Raw genomic sequence first — 17,192 nt, 5'->3', positions numbered from 1 at the left:
ACTAAGCGTGAACTATATTGGTAATTATTATTAGTTTCTGGACTATCTCGTATCACAATCTGCTTTCAAATAATCGAAGGAAAATTTTAAAAAGTATCAAGACCTCATTTATAGTTTTAGATGATAAAATGCACTCAATACAGATTATTCTACTTGTTCATTGTTTAAATGACAGAACATATGATTAACTCCACTATGTCTCCAAGGTCTTGACTATGACCAGAATGTGTAGATCCGAGACAAGGGGCAGAATGGAGAGAAAGCTAGCTTTAAAACAGCAGAGTATAGGAGTTAAATCAAGGTATTTACTCAATATGGTGAATAATGGGAAGTGGTATGTCAGAAGGATGGAATGCTGGGGCCACGGTTATTCACCATCAACATAAATAATATCAATTTTGGAATTGGAACGAGGATTTCAAATTTTTCCAACACAAAGTTCTGGTGATGGTGGGGAGGGGTCATGTAGAGTATAATTAATACAGGAGGGACTGTAATAAAATACAGGGCGTATTAATAAATTTGCAGAATGGGTGTGAAATTAGCAAAATATAATTAAGTGTGAAGTTACTGAAAAGTGGCAAGTAACATTCACACAACACAAATGCCAGGCTATAACCATCCCTAAAAAGTATAACCACCACCCCTATACATTCACTGGCACTACCAGTGCATAGCATCACCATTGTCCATTTCTGCTCAAGCGATGACTTTGTACCCATTTTCCCATCTTTTGTTTGTCGCGTACAGGACACCAGTTTATTGCGGGGAATCGCAAAGCAGCAACGTGAAGCCACTACAAATGTTCATAAAAATGTCTTAAGAGTCCAAATAAGCTTAGATACAGTACTCGGATGCTTTACATGATTGTGCCTGGAGTCACTTGAGAACAGATGTGCCCAACACTGCTATTCTTTCACAAAATCACTGGCAAACTCCAAACTCATTTTTGCTACACAGAAACAGATCTCATAGCCGGTACAAGATACAGGGCTAAAAGAAACAAACTGAATTATGCTGCAAATCAATTTGATTTAAGAACAGTGCATTGCCATCTCTCATCCGTACTCTGAATAAACTCCAACAACTGTTAAAGCATTGAATCCTGTAAGAAGTCTTACAACGCTTCCGGGTGCGGCGATGACCAGCTGAGTCGCACGTTTCGGCAGCTCCCGGTGAAACGGACTTTTGGGCTCTTGATAGGAGCCCCAATGGCAATTTTGACGGCTAAAAACACTGTGCGGTAAACCAGAAGGGAATCCCCCCTGGATACGGATGAAAAAAGGAGGAGAAAGTGGCCGGATTGCAGTGGATCCTTTAGAACAGCGGCAAGGAAGGCAAGCAAAAACCAAGATGGCGTCGGAAGGTGGCAGTTTAACATGGGGCCCTGAACAACAAGAGTTCTTGAAATGCTGTGTGGAAGAGCTCAAAAAAGAAATGAAGAAAGAGCTGTTGGCCCCGATACTACAGGCGATCGAAGGGCTAAAGGAGGAACAAAAGACCCAGGAGCGGGAGCTTCGGGTCGTGAAGGCAAAGGCAGCCGAGAATGAGGACGACATACAGGGCCTGGTGGTGAAGACGGAGACGCATGAGGCACATCAGAAACGATGTGTGGAAAGGTTGGAGGCACTGGAGAACAACGCAAGGAGGAACAACCTGAGGATTCTTGGTCTTCCTGAAGGTGCGGAGGGAGCGGACGTCGGGGCATATGTGAGCACGATGCTGCACTCGTTAATGGGAGCGGAGGCCCCGGCGGGTCCGTTGGAGGTGGAGGGAGCATACCGAGTGATGGCGCGAGGGCCGAGAGCAGGAGAAATTCCCAGAGTCATAGTGGTGAGATTCCTCCGTTTTAAGGATAGAGAAATGGTCCTTAGATGGGCAAAGAAAACTCGGAGCAGTAAATGGGAGAACGCGGTGATCCGCGTTTATCAAGACTGGAGTGCGGAGGTGGCGAGAAGGAGGGCGAGCTTTAATCGGGCCAAGGCGGTGCTTCATAAAAAGAAGATAAAATTTGGAATGCTGCAACCAGCAAGACTATGGGTCACATATCGAGGGAGGTACCACTACTTTGAGACGGCGGATGAAGCGTGGACTTTTATTGTGGAAGAAAAACTGGAATGAGCGGGTTATTAAAAAGAACGTTTGAACAAAGTGGTGGGGCGAAGAGGGGGGTTAAAAAGGGGGGAAAAGAGGAGTTTTATGTACTAATCCTGCGATGTGGTAACTTTTCTCTCTTCCACAGGTGGTGATGGGGGGAGGAGGGGAGGTGGAGGAGATGGGGCGTTGGCCATTGGGGGCGGGGCCAAGGGAGAAGCGCGGGCTTGGTTCCCGCGCTATGATAATCATGGCGGGAATAGAGAAGCAGGAAGGAGGGGGCGTCGCACGGTGCGAGCCGAGGTCACGGGGGTAGCAGAGGTCGGCCAGAGTTTGCTGACTTCTGGGAGCAACATGGGGGGAGTAATTACGCTAGCGGGGGATCTAGCGGGGGGGGGGGGTGGGAGGGGGGAATTACTGGGTTGCTGCTGCTGGGGAGAGGGGGGAGCTGGTATGGGAGAGGATGGGCGGGGGGGCACCGCCTGGGGGAGATACAGCTGCGTGGGAACCGGGTGAGGAGCTGGAAAAAGGGGATGGCTAATCGACAAGGGGGGGGGGGGGGGGGTAGGAAGCCCCCCAACCCGGCTGATCACGTGGAACGTGAGAGGGCTGAACGGGCCGATAAAGAGGGCACGGGTACTCGCACACCTTAAGAAACTTAAGGCAGGACTTCCGGGTGCGGCGATGACCAGCTAAGTCGCACGTTTCGGCAGCTCCCGGTGGAACGGACTTTTGGGCTCTTGACAGGAGCCCCAACGGCAATTTTAACGGCAAAAAACACCGTGCGGTAAACCAGAAGGGAATTCCCCCTGGACACGGATGGAAAAAGGAGAGGAAAGTGGCCGGATTGCAGCGGATCCTTTGGAACAGCGGCAAGGAAGGCAAGCTAAAACCAAGATGGCGTCGGAAGGTGGCAGTTTCATATGGGGCCCTGAACAACAAGAGTTCTTGAAATGCTGCGTGGAGGAGATAAAAAAGGAAATGAAGAAAGAACTGTTGGCCCCGATACTACAGGCGATCGAAGGGCTAAAGGAGGAACAAAAGACCCAGGAGCAGGAGCTTCGGGTCGTGAAGGCGAAGGCAGCCGAGAATGAGGACGATATACAGGGCCTGGTGGTGAAGACGGAGATACAGGAGGCACATCAGAAACGATGTGTGGAGAGGTTGGAGGCACTGGAAAACAATGCAAGGAGGAACAACCTGAGGATTCTTGGTCTTCCTGAAGGTGTGGAGGGGGCGGACGTCGGGGCATATGTGAGCACGATGCTGCACTCGTTAATGGGAGCGGAGGCCCCGACGGGTCTGTTGGAGGTGGAGGGAGCGTACCGAGTTGTGGCGCGAGGATCGAGAGCAGGAGAAACTCACAGAGCCATAGTGGTGAGATTCCTCCGTTTCAAGGAGAGAGAAATGGTCCTTAGATGGGCGAAGAAAACTCGGTGCAGTAAATGGGAGAACGCGGTGATCCGCGTTTATCAAGACTGGAGTGCGGAGGTGGCGAGAAGGAGGGCGAGCTTTAATCGGGCCAAGGCGGTGCTTCATAAAAGGAAGATAAAATTTGGAATGCTGCAACCGGCAAGACTGTGGGTCACATATCAAGGGAGGCACCACTACTTTGAGACGGCGGATGAAGCGTGGACTTTTATTGTAGAAGAAAAACTGGAATGAGTAGATTATTAAAAAGAACGTTTGGACAAAGTGGTGGGGCGAATGTGGGGGGCGAAGAGGGGTTTTATGTTCTAATCCTGCGGTATGGTAACTTTTCTCTCTCCCACAGGTGGTGATGGGGGGAGGTGGGGAGGGAGAGGAGATGGGGTGTTGGCCATGGGGGGCGGGGCCAAGGGAGAAGCGCGGGCTTGGTTCCCGCGCTATGATAATTATGGCGGGAATAGAGAAGCAGGAAGGAGGGGGCGTCGCACGGTGCGAGCCGTGTCACGGGGGGAAGCCGAGGTCAGCCAGAGTTTGCTGACTTCTGGGAGCAACATGGGGGGAGTAATTACGCTAGCGGGGGGTCTAGCGGGGGGGGGTGGGGGGGGGAATAACTGGGTTGCTGCTGCTGGGGAAAGGGGGGAGTGGGTACGGGAGAGGATGGGCGGGGGGGCACCGCCTGGGGGAGATACAGCTGCGTGGGAACTGGGTGAGAAGCTGGAAAAAGATGATGGCTAATCGGCAAGGGGGGGGGGGGGGGGGGAAGCCCCCCAACTCGGCTGATCACGTGGACCGTGAGAGGGCTCAACGGGCCGATAAAGAGGGCACGGGTACTCGCACACCTTAAGAAACTTAAAGCAGATGTGGTTATGTTACAGGAAACGCACCTGAAACTGATAGACCAGGTTAGGCTGCGCAAAGGATGGGTGGGGCAGGTGTTTCATTCGGGGCTGGATGCGAAAAACAGGGGGGTGGCTATATTAGTGGGGAAGCGGGTAATGTTCGAGGCAAAGACTATAGTGGCGGATAACGGGGGCAGATACGTGATGGTGAGTGGCAAACTACAGGGAGAGATGGTGGTTTTGGTAAACGTGTATGCCCCGAACTGGGATGATGCCAATTTTATGAGGCGAATGCTAGGACGCATTCCGGACCTAGAGACGGGAAAGCTGATAATGGGGGGAGACTTTAACACGGTGTTGGAACCAGGGCTGGATAGGTCGAAGTCCAGGACTGGTAGGAGGCCGGCAGCAGCCAAGGTGCTTAAAGATTTTATGGAGCAGATGGGAGGGGTGGACCCGTGGAGATTCAGTAGACCTAGGAGTAAGGAGTTCTCGTTTTTCTCCTATGTCCATAAAGTCTATTCGCGCATAGACTTCTTTGTGCTGGGTAGGGCATTGATCCCGAAGGTGAGGGGAACGGAATATACGGCTATAGCCATTTCGGATCATGCCCCACACTGGGTGGACTTGGAGATGGGGGAGGAAGCAGGAGGGCGCCCACCCTGGAGAATGGACATGGGACTAATGGCGGATGAGGGGGTGTGTCTAAGGGTGAGGGGATGTATTGAAAAGTACTTGGAACTCAATGACAATGGGGAGGTCCAGGTGGGAGTGGTCTAGGAGGCGTTGAAGGCGGTGGTTAGGGGGGAGCTGATATCAATAAGGGCACATAAAGGGAAGCAGGAGAGTAAGGAACGGGAGCGGTTGCTGCAAGAACTTTTGAGGGTGGACAGACAATATGCGGAAGCACCGGAGGAGGGATTGTACAGGGAAAGGCAAAGGCTGCATGTGGAATTTGACTTGCTGACTACAGGCACTGCAGAGGCACAATGGAGGAAGGCGCAGGGTGTACAGTATGAATATGGGGAGAAGGCGAGCAGATTGCTGGCACACCAATTGAGGAAAAGGGGAGCAGCGAGGGAAATAGGGGGAGTGAGGGACGAGGAAGGAGAGATGGAGCGGGGAGCGGAGAGAGTGAATGAAGTGTTCAAGACATTTTATAAAAAATTATATGAAGCTCAACCCCCGGATGGGAGGGAGAGAATGATGGACTTTTTGGATCGGCTGGAAATTCCCAAGGTGAAAGAGCAGGAAAGGGTGGGACTGGGAGCACAGATCGAGGTAGAAGAAGTGGTGAAAGGAATTAGGAATATGCAGACGGGAAAGGCCCCGGGACCGGACGGATTCCCAGTTGAATTCTACAGAAAATATTTGGACTTGCTCGCCCCGGTACTGACGAGGACCTTTAACGAGGCAAAGGAAAGGGGACAACTGCCCCCGACTATGTCTGAAGCAACGATATCGCTTCTCTTAAAGAAGGAAAAGGACCCGCTACAATGCGGGTCCTACAGACCAATTTCCCTCCTAAATGTGGATGCCAAGGTCCTGGCCAAGGTAATGGCAATGAGAATAGAGGAATGTGTCCCGGGGGTGGTTCACGAGGACCAAACTGGGTTTGTGAAGGGGAGACAGCTGAACACGAATATACGGAGGCTGTTAGGGGTAATGATGATGGCCCCACCAGAGGGTGAAACGGAGATAGTAGTGGCGATGGATGCCGAGAAAGCATTCGATAGAGTGGAATGGGATTATTTGTGGGAGGTGTTGAGGAGATTTGGTTTTGGAGAGGGGTATGTTAGATGGGTGCAGCTATTGTATAGGGCCCCAGTGGCGAGTGTGGTCACGAATGGACGGGGATCGGCATATTTTCGGCTCCATAGAGGGACAAGGCAGGGATGTCCTCTGTCCCCATTACTGTTTGCACTGGCGATTGAGCCCCTGGCGATAGCGCTGAGGGGTTCCAAGAGATGGAGGGGAGTACTTAGGGGAGGAGAGGAATACCGGGTATCTTTGTATGCGGATGATTTGCTACTATATGTGGCGGATCCGGCGGAGGGGATGCCAGAAATAATGCGGATACTTGGGGAGTTTGGGGATTTCTCAGGGTATAAATTGAACATGGGGAAGAGTGAGCTGTTTGTGGTGCATCCAGGGGAGCAGAGTAGAGAAATAGAGGACCTACCGTTGAGGAAGGTAACAAGGGACTTTCGTTACCTGGGGATCCAGATAGCCAAGAATTGGGGCACATTGCATAGGTTAAATTTAATGCGGTTGGTGGAACAAATGGAGGAGGATTTCAAGAGATGGGATATGGTATCCCTGTCACTGGCAGGGAGGGTGCAGGCGGTTAAGATGGTGGTCCTCCCGAGATTCCTCTTTGTGTTTCAGTGCCTCCCGGTGGTGATCACGAAGGCTTTTTTTAAAAAGGATTGAAAAGAGCATCATGGGTTTTGTGTGGGCCGGGAAGACCCCGAGAGTGAGGAAGGGATTCTTACAGCGTAGCAGGGATGTGGGGGGGGGGCTGGCACTACCGAGCCTAAGTGAGTATTATTGGGCCGCTAATATTTCAATGGTGAGTAAGTGGATGGGAGAGGAGGAGGGAGCGGCGTGGAAGAGATTAGAGAGGGCGTCCTGTAGGGGGACTAGCCTACAGGCTATGGTGACAGCCCCATTGCCGTTCTCACCGAGGAACTACACCACAAGCCCGGTGGTGGTGGCTACACTGAAGATTTGGGGACAGTGGAGACGGCATAGGGGAAAGACTGGAGCCTTGGGGGGGTCCCCGATAAGAAACAACCATAGGTGTGCCCCGGGGGGAATGGATGGGGGATATGGAATGTGGCAAAGAGCAGGAATAACACAACTGAAAGATCTGTTTGTGGATGGGAAGTTCGCGAGTCTGGGAGCGCAGACCGAGAAATATGGGTTGCCCCAAGGGAATGCATTCAGGTATATGCAACTGAGGGCTTTTGCGAGGCAACAGGTGAGGGAATTCCCGCAGCTCCCGACACAAGAGGTGCAGGACAGAGTGATCTCAAAGACATGGGTGGGGGATGGTAAGGTGTCAGATATATATAGGGAAATGAGGGACGAAGGGGAGACTATGGTAGATGAACTAAAAGGGAAATGGGAAGAAGAGCTGGGGGAGGAGATCAAGGAGGGGCTGTGGGCAGATGCCCTAAGCAGGGTAAACTCGTCGTCCTCGTGTGCCAGGCTAAGCCTGATTCAGTTTAAGGTATTACACAGGGCGCATATGACTGGAGCACGGCTCAGTAAATTTTTTGGGGTGGAGGATAGGTGTGCGAGGTGCTCGAGAAGCCCAGCGAATCATACCCATGTGTTTTGGTCATGCCCGGCACTACAGGGGTTTTGGATGGGGGTGACAAAGGTGCTTTCAAAAGTAGTGGGGGTCCGGGTCGAACCAAGCTGGGGGCTGGCTATATTTGGGGTTGCACAAGAGCCGGGAGTGCAGGAGGCAAGAAAGGCCGATGTTTTGGCCTTTGCGTCCCTAGTAGCCCGGCGCAGGATATTGTCAATGTGGAAAGAAGCCAAGCCCCCGGGGGTGGAGACCTGGATAAATGACATGGCAGGGTTTATAAAGCTAGAGCGGATTAAGTTCGTTCTAAGGGGGTCGGCTCAAGGGTTCACCAGGCGGTGGCAACCGTTCGTCGAATACCTCGCAGAAAGATAGATGGAATGGAAAAAAGGCAGCAGCAGCAGACCAGGATCCAGAGGGGGGGGGGGGGGGGGAGAAAGAGGAGGAACCAGAAGGACTCTCAGGGTTGTTAATATATACTGTATAATATGTAAAGGTCGTTGCGACAGATAATTATATATTGGACTGTTAAATTATATTTTTGGAGAGTGTTACTTGTGATAAGGCAGTTGCCAATTAGGGTTAGTTTTCATTTTTGTTATTTATTATTTATTCATTTTTTGTTTATAAAATAGGTCATTGTTATTTGTGTTGTTGTAATATTGTGTAAAGGATGCACAATGTACTGTGTTGGTTGACCAAAAATTTTCAATAAAATATTTATTAAAAAAAAAAGAAGTCTTACAACACCAGGTTAAAGTCAAAGAACAAAGAAATGTACAGCACAGGAACAGGCCCTTCGGCCCTCCAAGCCCGTGCCGACCATGCTGCCCGACTAAACTACAATCTTCTACACTTCCTGGGTCCGTATCCCTCTATTCCCATCCTATTCATGTATTTGTCAAGATGCCCCTTAAATGTCACTATCGTCCCTGCTTCCACCACCTCCTCCGGTAGCAAGTTCCAGGCACCCACTACCCTCTGCGTAAAAAACTTGCCTCGTACATCTACTCTAAACCTTGCCCCTCTCACCTTAAACCTATGCCCCCTAGTAATTGACCTCTCTACCCTGGGGAAAAGCCTCTGACTATCCACTCTGTTATGCCCCTCATAATTTTGTAGATCTCTATCAGGTCTCCCCTCAACCTCCTTCGTTCCAGTGAGAACAAACCGAGTTTATTCAACCGCTCCTCATAGCTAATGCCCTCCATACCAGGCAACATTCTGGTAAATCTCTTCTGCACCCTCTCTAAAGCCTCCACATCCTTCTGGTAGTGTGGCGACCAGAATTGAACACTATACTCCAAGTGTGGCCTAACTAAGGTTCTATACAGCTGCAACATGACTTGCCAATCCTTATACTCAATGCCCCGGCCAATGAAGGCAAGCATGCCGTATGCCTTCTTGACTACCTTCTCCACCTGTGTTGCCCGTTTCAATGACCTGTGGACCTGTACTCCTAGATCTCTTTGACTTTCAATACTCTTGAGGGTTCTACCATTCACTGTATATTCCCTACCTGCATTAGACCTTCCAAAATGCATTACCTCACATTTGTCCGGATTAAACTCCACCTGCCATCTCTCCGCCCAAGTCTCCAAACAATCTAAATCCTGCTGTATCCTCTGACAGTCCTCATCGCTATCCGCAATTCCACCAACCTTTGTGTCGTCTGCAAACTTACTAATCAGACCAGTTACATTTTCCTCCAAATCATTTATATATACTACAAAGAGCAAAGGTCCCAGCACTGATCCCTGTCGAACACCACTGGTCACAGCCCTCCAATTAGAAAAGCATCCTTCCATTGCTACTCTCTGCCTGCTATGACCTAGCCAGTTCTGTATCCACCTTGCCAGCTCACCCCTGATCCCGTGTGACTTCACCTTTTGTACTAGTCTACCATGAGGGACCTTGTCAAAGGCCTTACTGAAGTCCATGTAGACAACATCCACTGCCCTACCTGCATCAATCATCTCAGTGACCTCCTCGAAAAACTCTATCAAGTTAGTGAGGCACGACCTCCCCTTCACAAAACCATGCTGCCTCTCACTAATACGTCCAATTGCTTCCAAATGGGAGTAGATCCTGTCTCGAAGAATTCTCTCCAGTAATTTCCCTACCACTGAAGTAAGGCTCACCGGCCTGTAGTTCCCTGGATTATCCTTGCTACCCTTCTTAAACAGAGGAACAACATTGGCTATTCTCCAGTCCTCCGGGACATCACCTGAAGACAGTGAGGATCCAAAGATTTCTGTCAAGGCCTCAGCAATTTCCTCTCCAGCCTCCTTCAGTATTCTGGGGTAGATCCCATCAGGCCCTGGGGACTTATCTACCGTAATATTTTTTAAGACACCCAACACCTCGTCTTTTTGGATCTCAATGTGACCCAGGCTATCTACACACCCTTCTCCAGACTCAACATCTACCAATTTCTTCTCTTTGGTGAATACTGATGCAAAGTATTCATTTAGTACCTCGCCCATTTCCTCTGGCTCCACACATAGATTCCCTTGCCTATCCTTCAGTGGGCCAACCCTTTCCCTGGCTACCCTCTTGCTTTTTATGTATGTGTAAAAAGCCTTGGGATTTTCCTTAAAAGTCCAACAGGTTTGTTTCAAACACTAGCTTTCGGAGCACTGCTCCTTCCTCAGGTGACCCGAGGAAGGAGCAGTGCTCCGAAAGCTATTGTTTGAAACAAACCTGTTGGACTTTAACCTGGTGTTGTAAGACTTCTTACTGTGCTCACCCCAGTCCAACGCCAGCATCTCCACATCATTGAATCCTGATCACAAAGACCCGAATCTAATGATCAATGTAATTTTACACTGCTCTATTATTTTCTGTATTTTTCTATTTTACTTCGAAAAATTGGCTGTAAAACCTACCTCAATTCTGCCCTTGTACATGACAGAAGTTGATTTAATTTTTTTTTAATTTTAAATTTTAAATAAACATTTTATTGAGGTATTTTATGGTTTTACAGCGAGATGATTTAATTTTTAAATAGAACGTAAGGGATAGGTTAATAATGAAGAATTAAAAGTCTTCAAAATATAACGTGCCTAAATAGATTTAGTTGGGGTATTAGGCGGGCATTCAGAGTCAATTTCAATGTGGACTTCAACACACAACTCTACACAGTTAACACTAGTAAAGTACAGTGATTGGAAGGAAGGACTCAACTGATTTTGTTGCGAACCTGAGCAACTGAAGCCTTCCTCACAGAGAACTGTTAACTTGCTCAGGCCAACAAATGATCCTTGGGTCTTTACAGTCTCAAATGCCAAAGTTACCAAATATATTTGTGGAAAAGTTGAACTTTTGAAACTCTGTTTTAGGCAAAAAGTTAAAGGGTCAACTTTTACTTCGATAATGTTTCTGAGCTGTTTATTTTCAATTACTGATGCTCACAACGCACACAACCAACAGAGAACCATGCTGGGATTTTGCTCTCGGCTCACAAAGACTGGTTTGGATCAAAAAGAATCTTAAAAAGGCGTTTTTAGTAATTCTCATAATATACACCAGTATATCATGGTGCAGACACAAACTGATGGACACACAGTTGGACCAATCAACACACACAACACCGCAGCCAATCACCAGTGAGAGCACACGCACTATAAAGACAGGGGCCATCAGAGTTCCTGCTCATTCGAGTTGCAGCTAGCTCGGAAGTCAGAGCTCACAGCCTGCAACACAGACATTCACCATGTGCTGAGTGCATCGACTGGTTAGGACAAGGCAAAGGTCTTTAGTTAAAGCTAGTATCGTATTAACCCACAGTCTGAGTATGTTTAAACAGTTAATGATTCAATAAAATAGTGTTGCACTATTTCAAGTGTTGGTGACCTGTATGTGATCCAGAACACCCAACACATCAGTAATAATCCCATTTATTTTAACATTGGACCATAGGAGTGTTCACGACAGATCAGTGAGCTTCACAGATCACAAACACAAACTCGGTCAGAAGAATACAGAACAATAGAATGTCATTTTGAATTGTTTCAGAAGGGCTGTTCTAGTCCTTGGCAGAAAGATTGAAAATATGAATCATGCTTTACAGTTCAAACACAAAGGTAATAATTTCTTACTTGTGGAATGGGACAGCAAGCAAATTCTCCAGTGGAAAGCTTGCAGCATGTATCATTATCAGGGCAGGCAACTGTCCCATTGCACCTCACACTTTGAACTACAAAAGCAAACAAGGTAATCAATTAATGAGGGTGCTGAAGCAAGAAGAGGAATAAGTTAACAATTATAAAAATACAAAGATTAACGGTTAAATATACAACATACAAAATCATTAGAATCAACAATTACAATGTTCCCCCTCTGCAAGCTCCAAAACATACTCTGAGCTTGGTGTAAAAACCCATTTGGTTCACAAATGCAGTTTAGAGAAAGAAATCTGCTATCCTTATCTTGTCTGGCTCCAGGCTCACTGCACAGAGCAGATTCTTAACTGCCCACTGAACTGGTTTAACAAGCCATTCAGCTCAAGGTATCCAAGCATGGGCAAGAAATGATGACCTTGCCAGCGATGTCGATATCCCATGAAAAGAATCATAAAACATGATAACCTCTTTGGTTAAGATTTAAGGGGCATCTTACAAAAATGTAGAGACAGAGGGTTTGGGATGGCATTTGGCAGCTGATGCACAACCATCAAGTGATTAGAAGCCAGAGCATGAAAGAAGCCAGAATTGGAGCAGCACATATATCTTGAAAGGTGGTAGGGTTGGAGAAGATTAAGACCATGGGTGGATTTGAAAAACAAGGATAAGGATTTTAAAATTCAGGCATTATTTAACTAGAAGCACATGGTTATAGGTGACCGGGACTTAGTGCATATGAGGGTGAAGGCGCAGATTTAGACAAGCTTAAGTTGATGGAGAGTGGAAATTGGAAAGCAAGCCAGTAGAGTGTTAGAACAGTCTAGAGGTAACAAAAGCATGGATTAAGGTTTCAGTAAACATGCTAAGGCAGGATGTTAAGGAAGTGGAAATGCATGGTCTTACTGAATGCATGGATATGTAGTCGGAGGCTGAACTGGAGGTCAAATATGACACCAAAGTTGCAATATTCTGAGACAGCCTCAGGCAGATGTCAGGGAAAGGGATGGGATCGGCGACTACAGAATGAAATTTCGACTCATCCAATACTGGATGCCGAACAGGATGCCTGGCAATTCAGAAACAATAGTGCCGAGGTTGAGCTGAGTGCTGTCAGCATACACATGTCATCAGGCATGATGGTCCAGGAGCAGAATCAGAAGGTCAACCATGCCAAAAGCGCAAAGAGAGGTTGAAATAGATGAGAAGGGATAGTTTACCTTTGTCAGTCACATAGGATGTAATTCGTGACATTAAGATTGTTTTGGTGGTGTGGCAGGATGGAAATCTGATTGGAGGGGTTTGTTGTGTTATGCTGCTTCGGATAATACAGGCTGCTACTTGATGCAGTCTAAACTAAAGGATGCTCCAGACTCTGAAATGAGTTCAACGTGTTTATTGAACTATTAACATTTCTCAAATGAGTTTGACTCTCTGCTAATCTAACTGTAGTAACTCAGTCTAACTGTACCAGCTTGCTCCAAGCCACGTGCTGGGGTGTGATGTTACTGATCAACCCTGCCTAATTCTCTAGATGTCTGTCTGTGGAAAGAGGAAGGGTGTGAGTGCCTCATCCCTTTTATAGTGTTTATGTCATGCCCCCTTGTGGTGATGCCACCTCTGAGTGTCCTGACTGCCCATTGGTTGTGTCCTATTCTGAGTGTTCATTGGTTGCATGTTTGCATATCATGACAGGGCTCACACATGGTGCTCCAGAAAATATGAGCATGGATTTGAGAGGTGGCCCCATGTTCAACGAGTTAAGAGGAAAGGGAAAGTGGAGACAGGGTGGTAGTTTGCAAAGACAGGGGTCAAGGCTTGGCTTCTTTTTTAAAAGGAGAGGGCGATTATTGGCAATTTTGAGGAGGGGAGAAACAGGAAATGAAGAGAGAGAACCACTAACAAGATCATCTAACGTGAGGGCCAGGAAAGGAAGTGGAGCAGTTAGCATACATTTGAGGGAGCCAGAAGTGGGTCTTGTGAACGTGAGCAGCTCACAGAGGGCATGATGGTAGAGAGGAGAGATACTGAACATTATAAAAGAACTCAGCACTAGGGCAGAATCAGGAACTGGGGAACCTTAGATTTTTAGACCAGTGAGCTAGGAGAATGAAGGAAAGCAGCAGAGGCAGCTGAATGGATGACCGCAATCTTAGTGACAATGAAGTTCACATTGTTTTTGGAGCAGGAAGAGACACAGGAGTTAAATAAAAATGTTTGCAGTAGAGAATATTTGCCCCTGCTGCATAAATATTCATCAAGATTAGGTTTTGGATTAATCTAGCCTCAACAGCGTTTTGGGGCATGTTCCAGTTCTCCATTATGTTTTGTGTAGAATATTGGTTCTAACATCACTCTGGGACAGCCCACCTCTAACTTTAAATTTATACCCTCTTGTTCTGGCATCACCCCACCAGAGGAAATACAGGTGGTTTCTCTCTATTCAGATGCCAGCTTTTATGGTGAATGCCAATTCTCCACAAATGTTCAGAAGGAAGCTGGCCAAGTTCCTGGAGTGAACATAACAAACTAAAGGAGGCTGTGTTGATGGAATTTGGTGACCCCAGTTATCAAGGTCTCTTGGAGATAGCTGGATTGCTTTGGAAGATCAGATATTTGTGGTAAATATTTTCCAAAGGTTGGCACAGGTTCAATGGGCCAGGTGGTCTATGCATCCTTTTTATAAGCTTTCAATGTAATATAGTAAGAAGTCTTACAACACCAGGTTAAAGTCCAACAGGTTTGTTTCGAATCACTAGCTTTCGGAGCACTGCTCCTTCCTCCGGATTCACCTGAGGAAGGAGCAGTGCTCCGAAAGCTAGTGATTCGAAACAAACTTCCCATCCAAGTACAAACCAGGCCTGAGTCTGCTTAGCTTTCGAGATCAGACGAGATCGGGCGTTTTCAGACTAGTATGGCTCGAAACAAACCTGTTGGGACTTTAACCTGGTGTTGTAAGAGATTCTCCTGAGGAAGGAGCAGTGCTCTGAAAGCTAGTGATTCGAAACAAACCTGTTGGACTTTAACCTGGTGTTGTAAGACTTCTTACCGTGCTCACCCCAGTCCAACAGCGGCATCTCCACTTCAATGTAATAAGCTACCAATTGACATTTGATACATGATCATGAGAACTGCTTACTAAAACATTTCTGCGCATTGAAGCTGCTATGCATGATTATATGGTAAAAGATGTATCTGTGACAAATTGGAATCACTGGCACAGGTAAGACTTAAATTGAGATGCATGACCACGCCCGACAGGTTTTACTTAGTCAGGGAGGGTTGCACGGTTCTGCCTGAGCAATGGGTCTCACAGGGTTGTATTTTGCAGTCTAGTCCAGTCGAACAGCATTCCTAACATCTTTATAACCTTTCCCTTACCTTTCTGAGAGAGTGTGTTTATGGATGGCTGAATCGAGCAGATTTCCAAGTTTTGGATTGACTGTCCAGAGCCCAACACAAATGTCACACATCCTCAAGCACTTTTCAAACCTGCTCATTATGGGGAGCTGCACTGGCAATTGTATCTTTAAGTGGTAAGCCGAATAATAGCTAGACTGAGTCTGCACGAATCAAAGGACACAATCTCAGTGGGCTCCTGAACTGCTATCTGGAATAACTGAATGCAGAGTCATGATGAGTGTGCACACCTTTTTGACCACAGCCCCTGAAGTGGTCATATCCAGTTGGGTATTGTGAAACTAGAGGCAGATGATTATCGCCAATGAACTGTTGGACATATGTTATCCAGGGGGTAAGCTGGGTGTTAGAGAGAAGAAGGTTAAGAGGTGACTTAATTGAGGCATACAAGATGATCAGAGGATTGGATAGGGTGGACAGTGAGAGCCTTTTTCCTCGGATGGTGATGCACGAGGGGACATAGATGTCAGAGGAAGGTTCTTTACTCAGAGAGTAGTAAGGGTGTGGAATGCCCTGCCTGCAACAGTAGTGGACTCGCCAATACTAAGGGTATTCAAATGGTCATTGGATAGACATATGGACGATAAGGGAATAGTGTAGATGGGCTTTAGAGTGGTTACACAGGTCGGCGCAACATCGAGGGCCGAAGGGCCTGTACTGCGCTGTAATGTCCTATGTTCTATGTGAGTTGTAAGAGATATTGTGCAGGCATGCGTTTTCAACAAACTTACAAAGCTAGGATACACTTTTACAACATGTTGATGATTCAGAATGCAAGAGTGCTCATTTCACCCGAGGTCCTCAGAAGTGAAAAGCAGCTCTTTTTAATATTTGGACTGACTTCAAGCTCAATGGGAAAACGGTATCTTTCATACACAATTGATGGATTATCCTTTCCTTAGCTCACTTCAACTAAATGGCAAAAATATTAAGGTACGAAAACAATGATCAGAAAAGAATCATCTGGTTTCTGCAGTGTGTTCAGCATGAGCATTAGTTATTAGGTCCCAATGTGAGGGAAAAGCTTAAATTAGTTAATGGATCCTAATGTGGATTAATCCTTCTATTAACTTGACTGTGGATTAATGAGTTAAAGTAAAATAAAATTCACAACACCTTTAGTGTTCCCCGTTGTAAATCTCCTGCGAGCTGGAAACTTTTTCCACATTTCCATCATACCAAACTGAGATACACACTTAGACTGCTTCAGGTCACATTTTGTTTCAGAAGGGCAGCAATGCAGACGGTCCTCACAGCACACAGCCTATACAAGAAGAGGTAATTAACCAACAGGTATAGGAGCTCATTCTATGTTGTCAGCATGCAATGGATATTTACTGATCAAAAAGGAAAGCTGATCAATAATCTATACTGATATGCAAATCAATTCGATAGTTGGTTCTGTACTCAAAAGCTGGAGAAGCAACCAACTTGAATATTACCGTTGAGATCGGTAATAGATTTGAAAGCTCAAACATCATATAATTGAAGTTACAGCATAATCGAATTTACAGTGCAGTAAGACACCATTCGGCACATAGAGTCTGCACCGGCTCTTGGAAAGGGCACCCGATCTAAGTCCATACCCCCACCCAAACCTTTTGGGCACTAAGAGCAATTTAGCATGGCCAATCCACCCAACATGCACATCTTTAGACTGTGGGAGGAAACCGGAGCACCCAGAGGAAATACATGCAGACATGGGGAGAAAGTGCAAACTCAGCAGACAGTGACCCAAGCTGGGAATCGAACCTGGGACCCTGGAGCTGTGAAGCAACCGTGCTACCGTGCTACTATCCACTATAATTCTATTTCCTTTCTCCGTGTTATCAATCATTGAAATCAAAGCATGTAAAGAGCCATTCAATTAATGCCAATCAGAAAACAAGCATTCCAACCAGTTTCAGATTGGTTTCTCTTGGGATACAAGCGGGACTGGAAAGGGTACGTTTACAGAGGATGGCTACAGTATGC

At 47.0% G+C, this 17,192-nt stretch overlaps 1 protein-coding gene across 4 annotated transcripts in view; it reads right to left on the bottom strand.

The window, feature by feature from the left end:
• The window catches only part of grnb (granulin b), a 137,586-nt gene that overhangs the window by 40,326 nt on the left and 80,068 nt on the right, over positions 1-17,192 (bottom strand). For all 4 annotated transcript variants that reach the window (XM_072487041.1, XM_072487043.1, XM_072487042.1 and 1 more), the window contains 2 exons: positions 16,335-16,482; positions 11,778-11,875 (listed from right to left, as the gene is read on the bottom strand). In XM_072487041.1, the coding sequence (XP_072343142.1) occupies positions 11,778-11,875; positions 16,335-16,482 (246 nt within the window). The remainder of the gene's footprint in view (positions 1-11,777; positions 11,876-16,334; positions 16,483-17,192) is intronic.

Source organism: Scyliorhinus torazame, chromosome 21 (genome assembly GCF_047496885.1).
Source record: "Scyliorhinus torazame isolate Kashiwa2021f chromosome 21, sScyTor2.1, whole genome shotgun sequence".
Lineage (NCBI taxonomy): Eukaryota > Metazoa > Chordata > Chondrichthyes > Carcharhiniformes > Scyliorhinidae > Scyliorhinus > Scyliorhinus torazame.
This window is presented reverse-complemented; position numbering and strand designations above follow the sequence as displayed.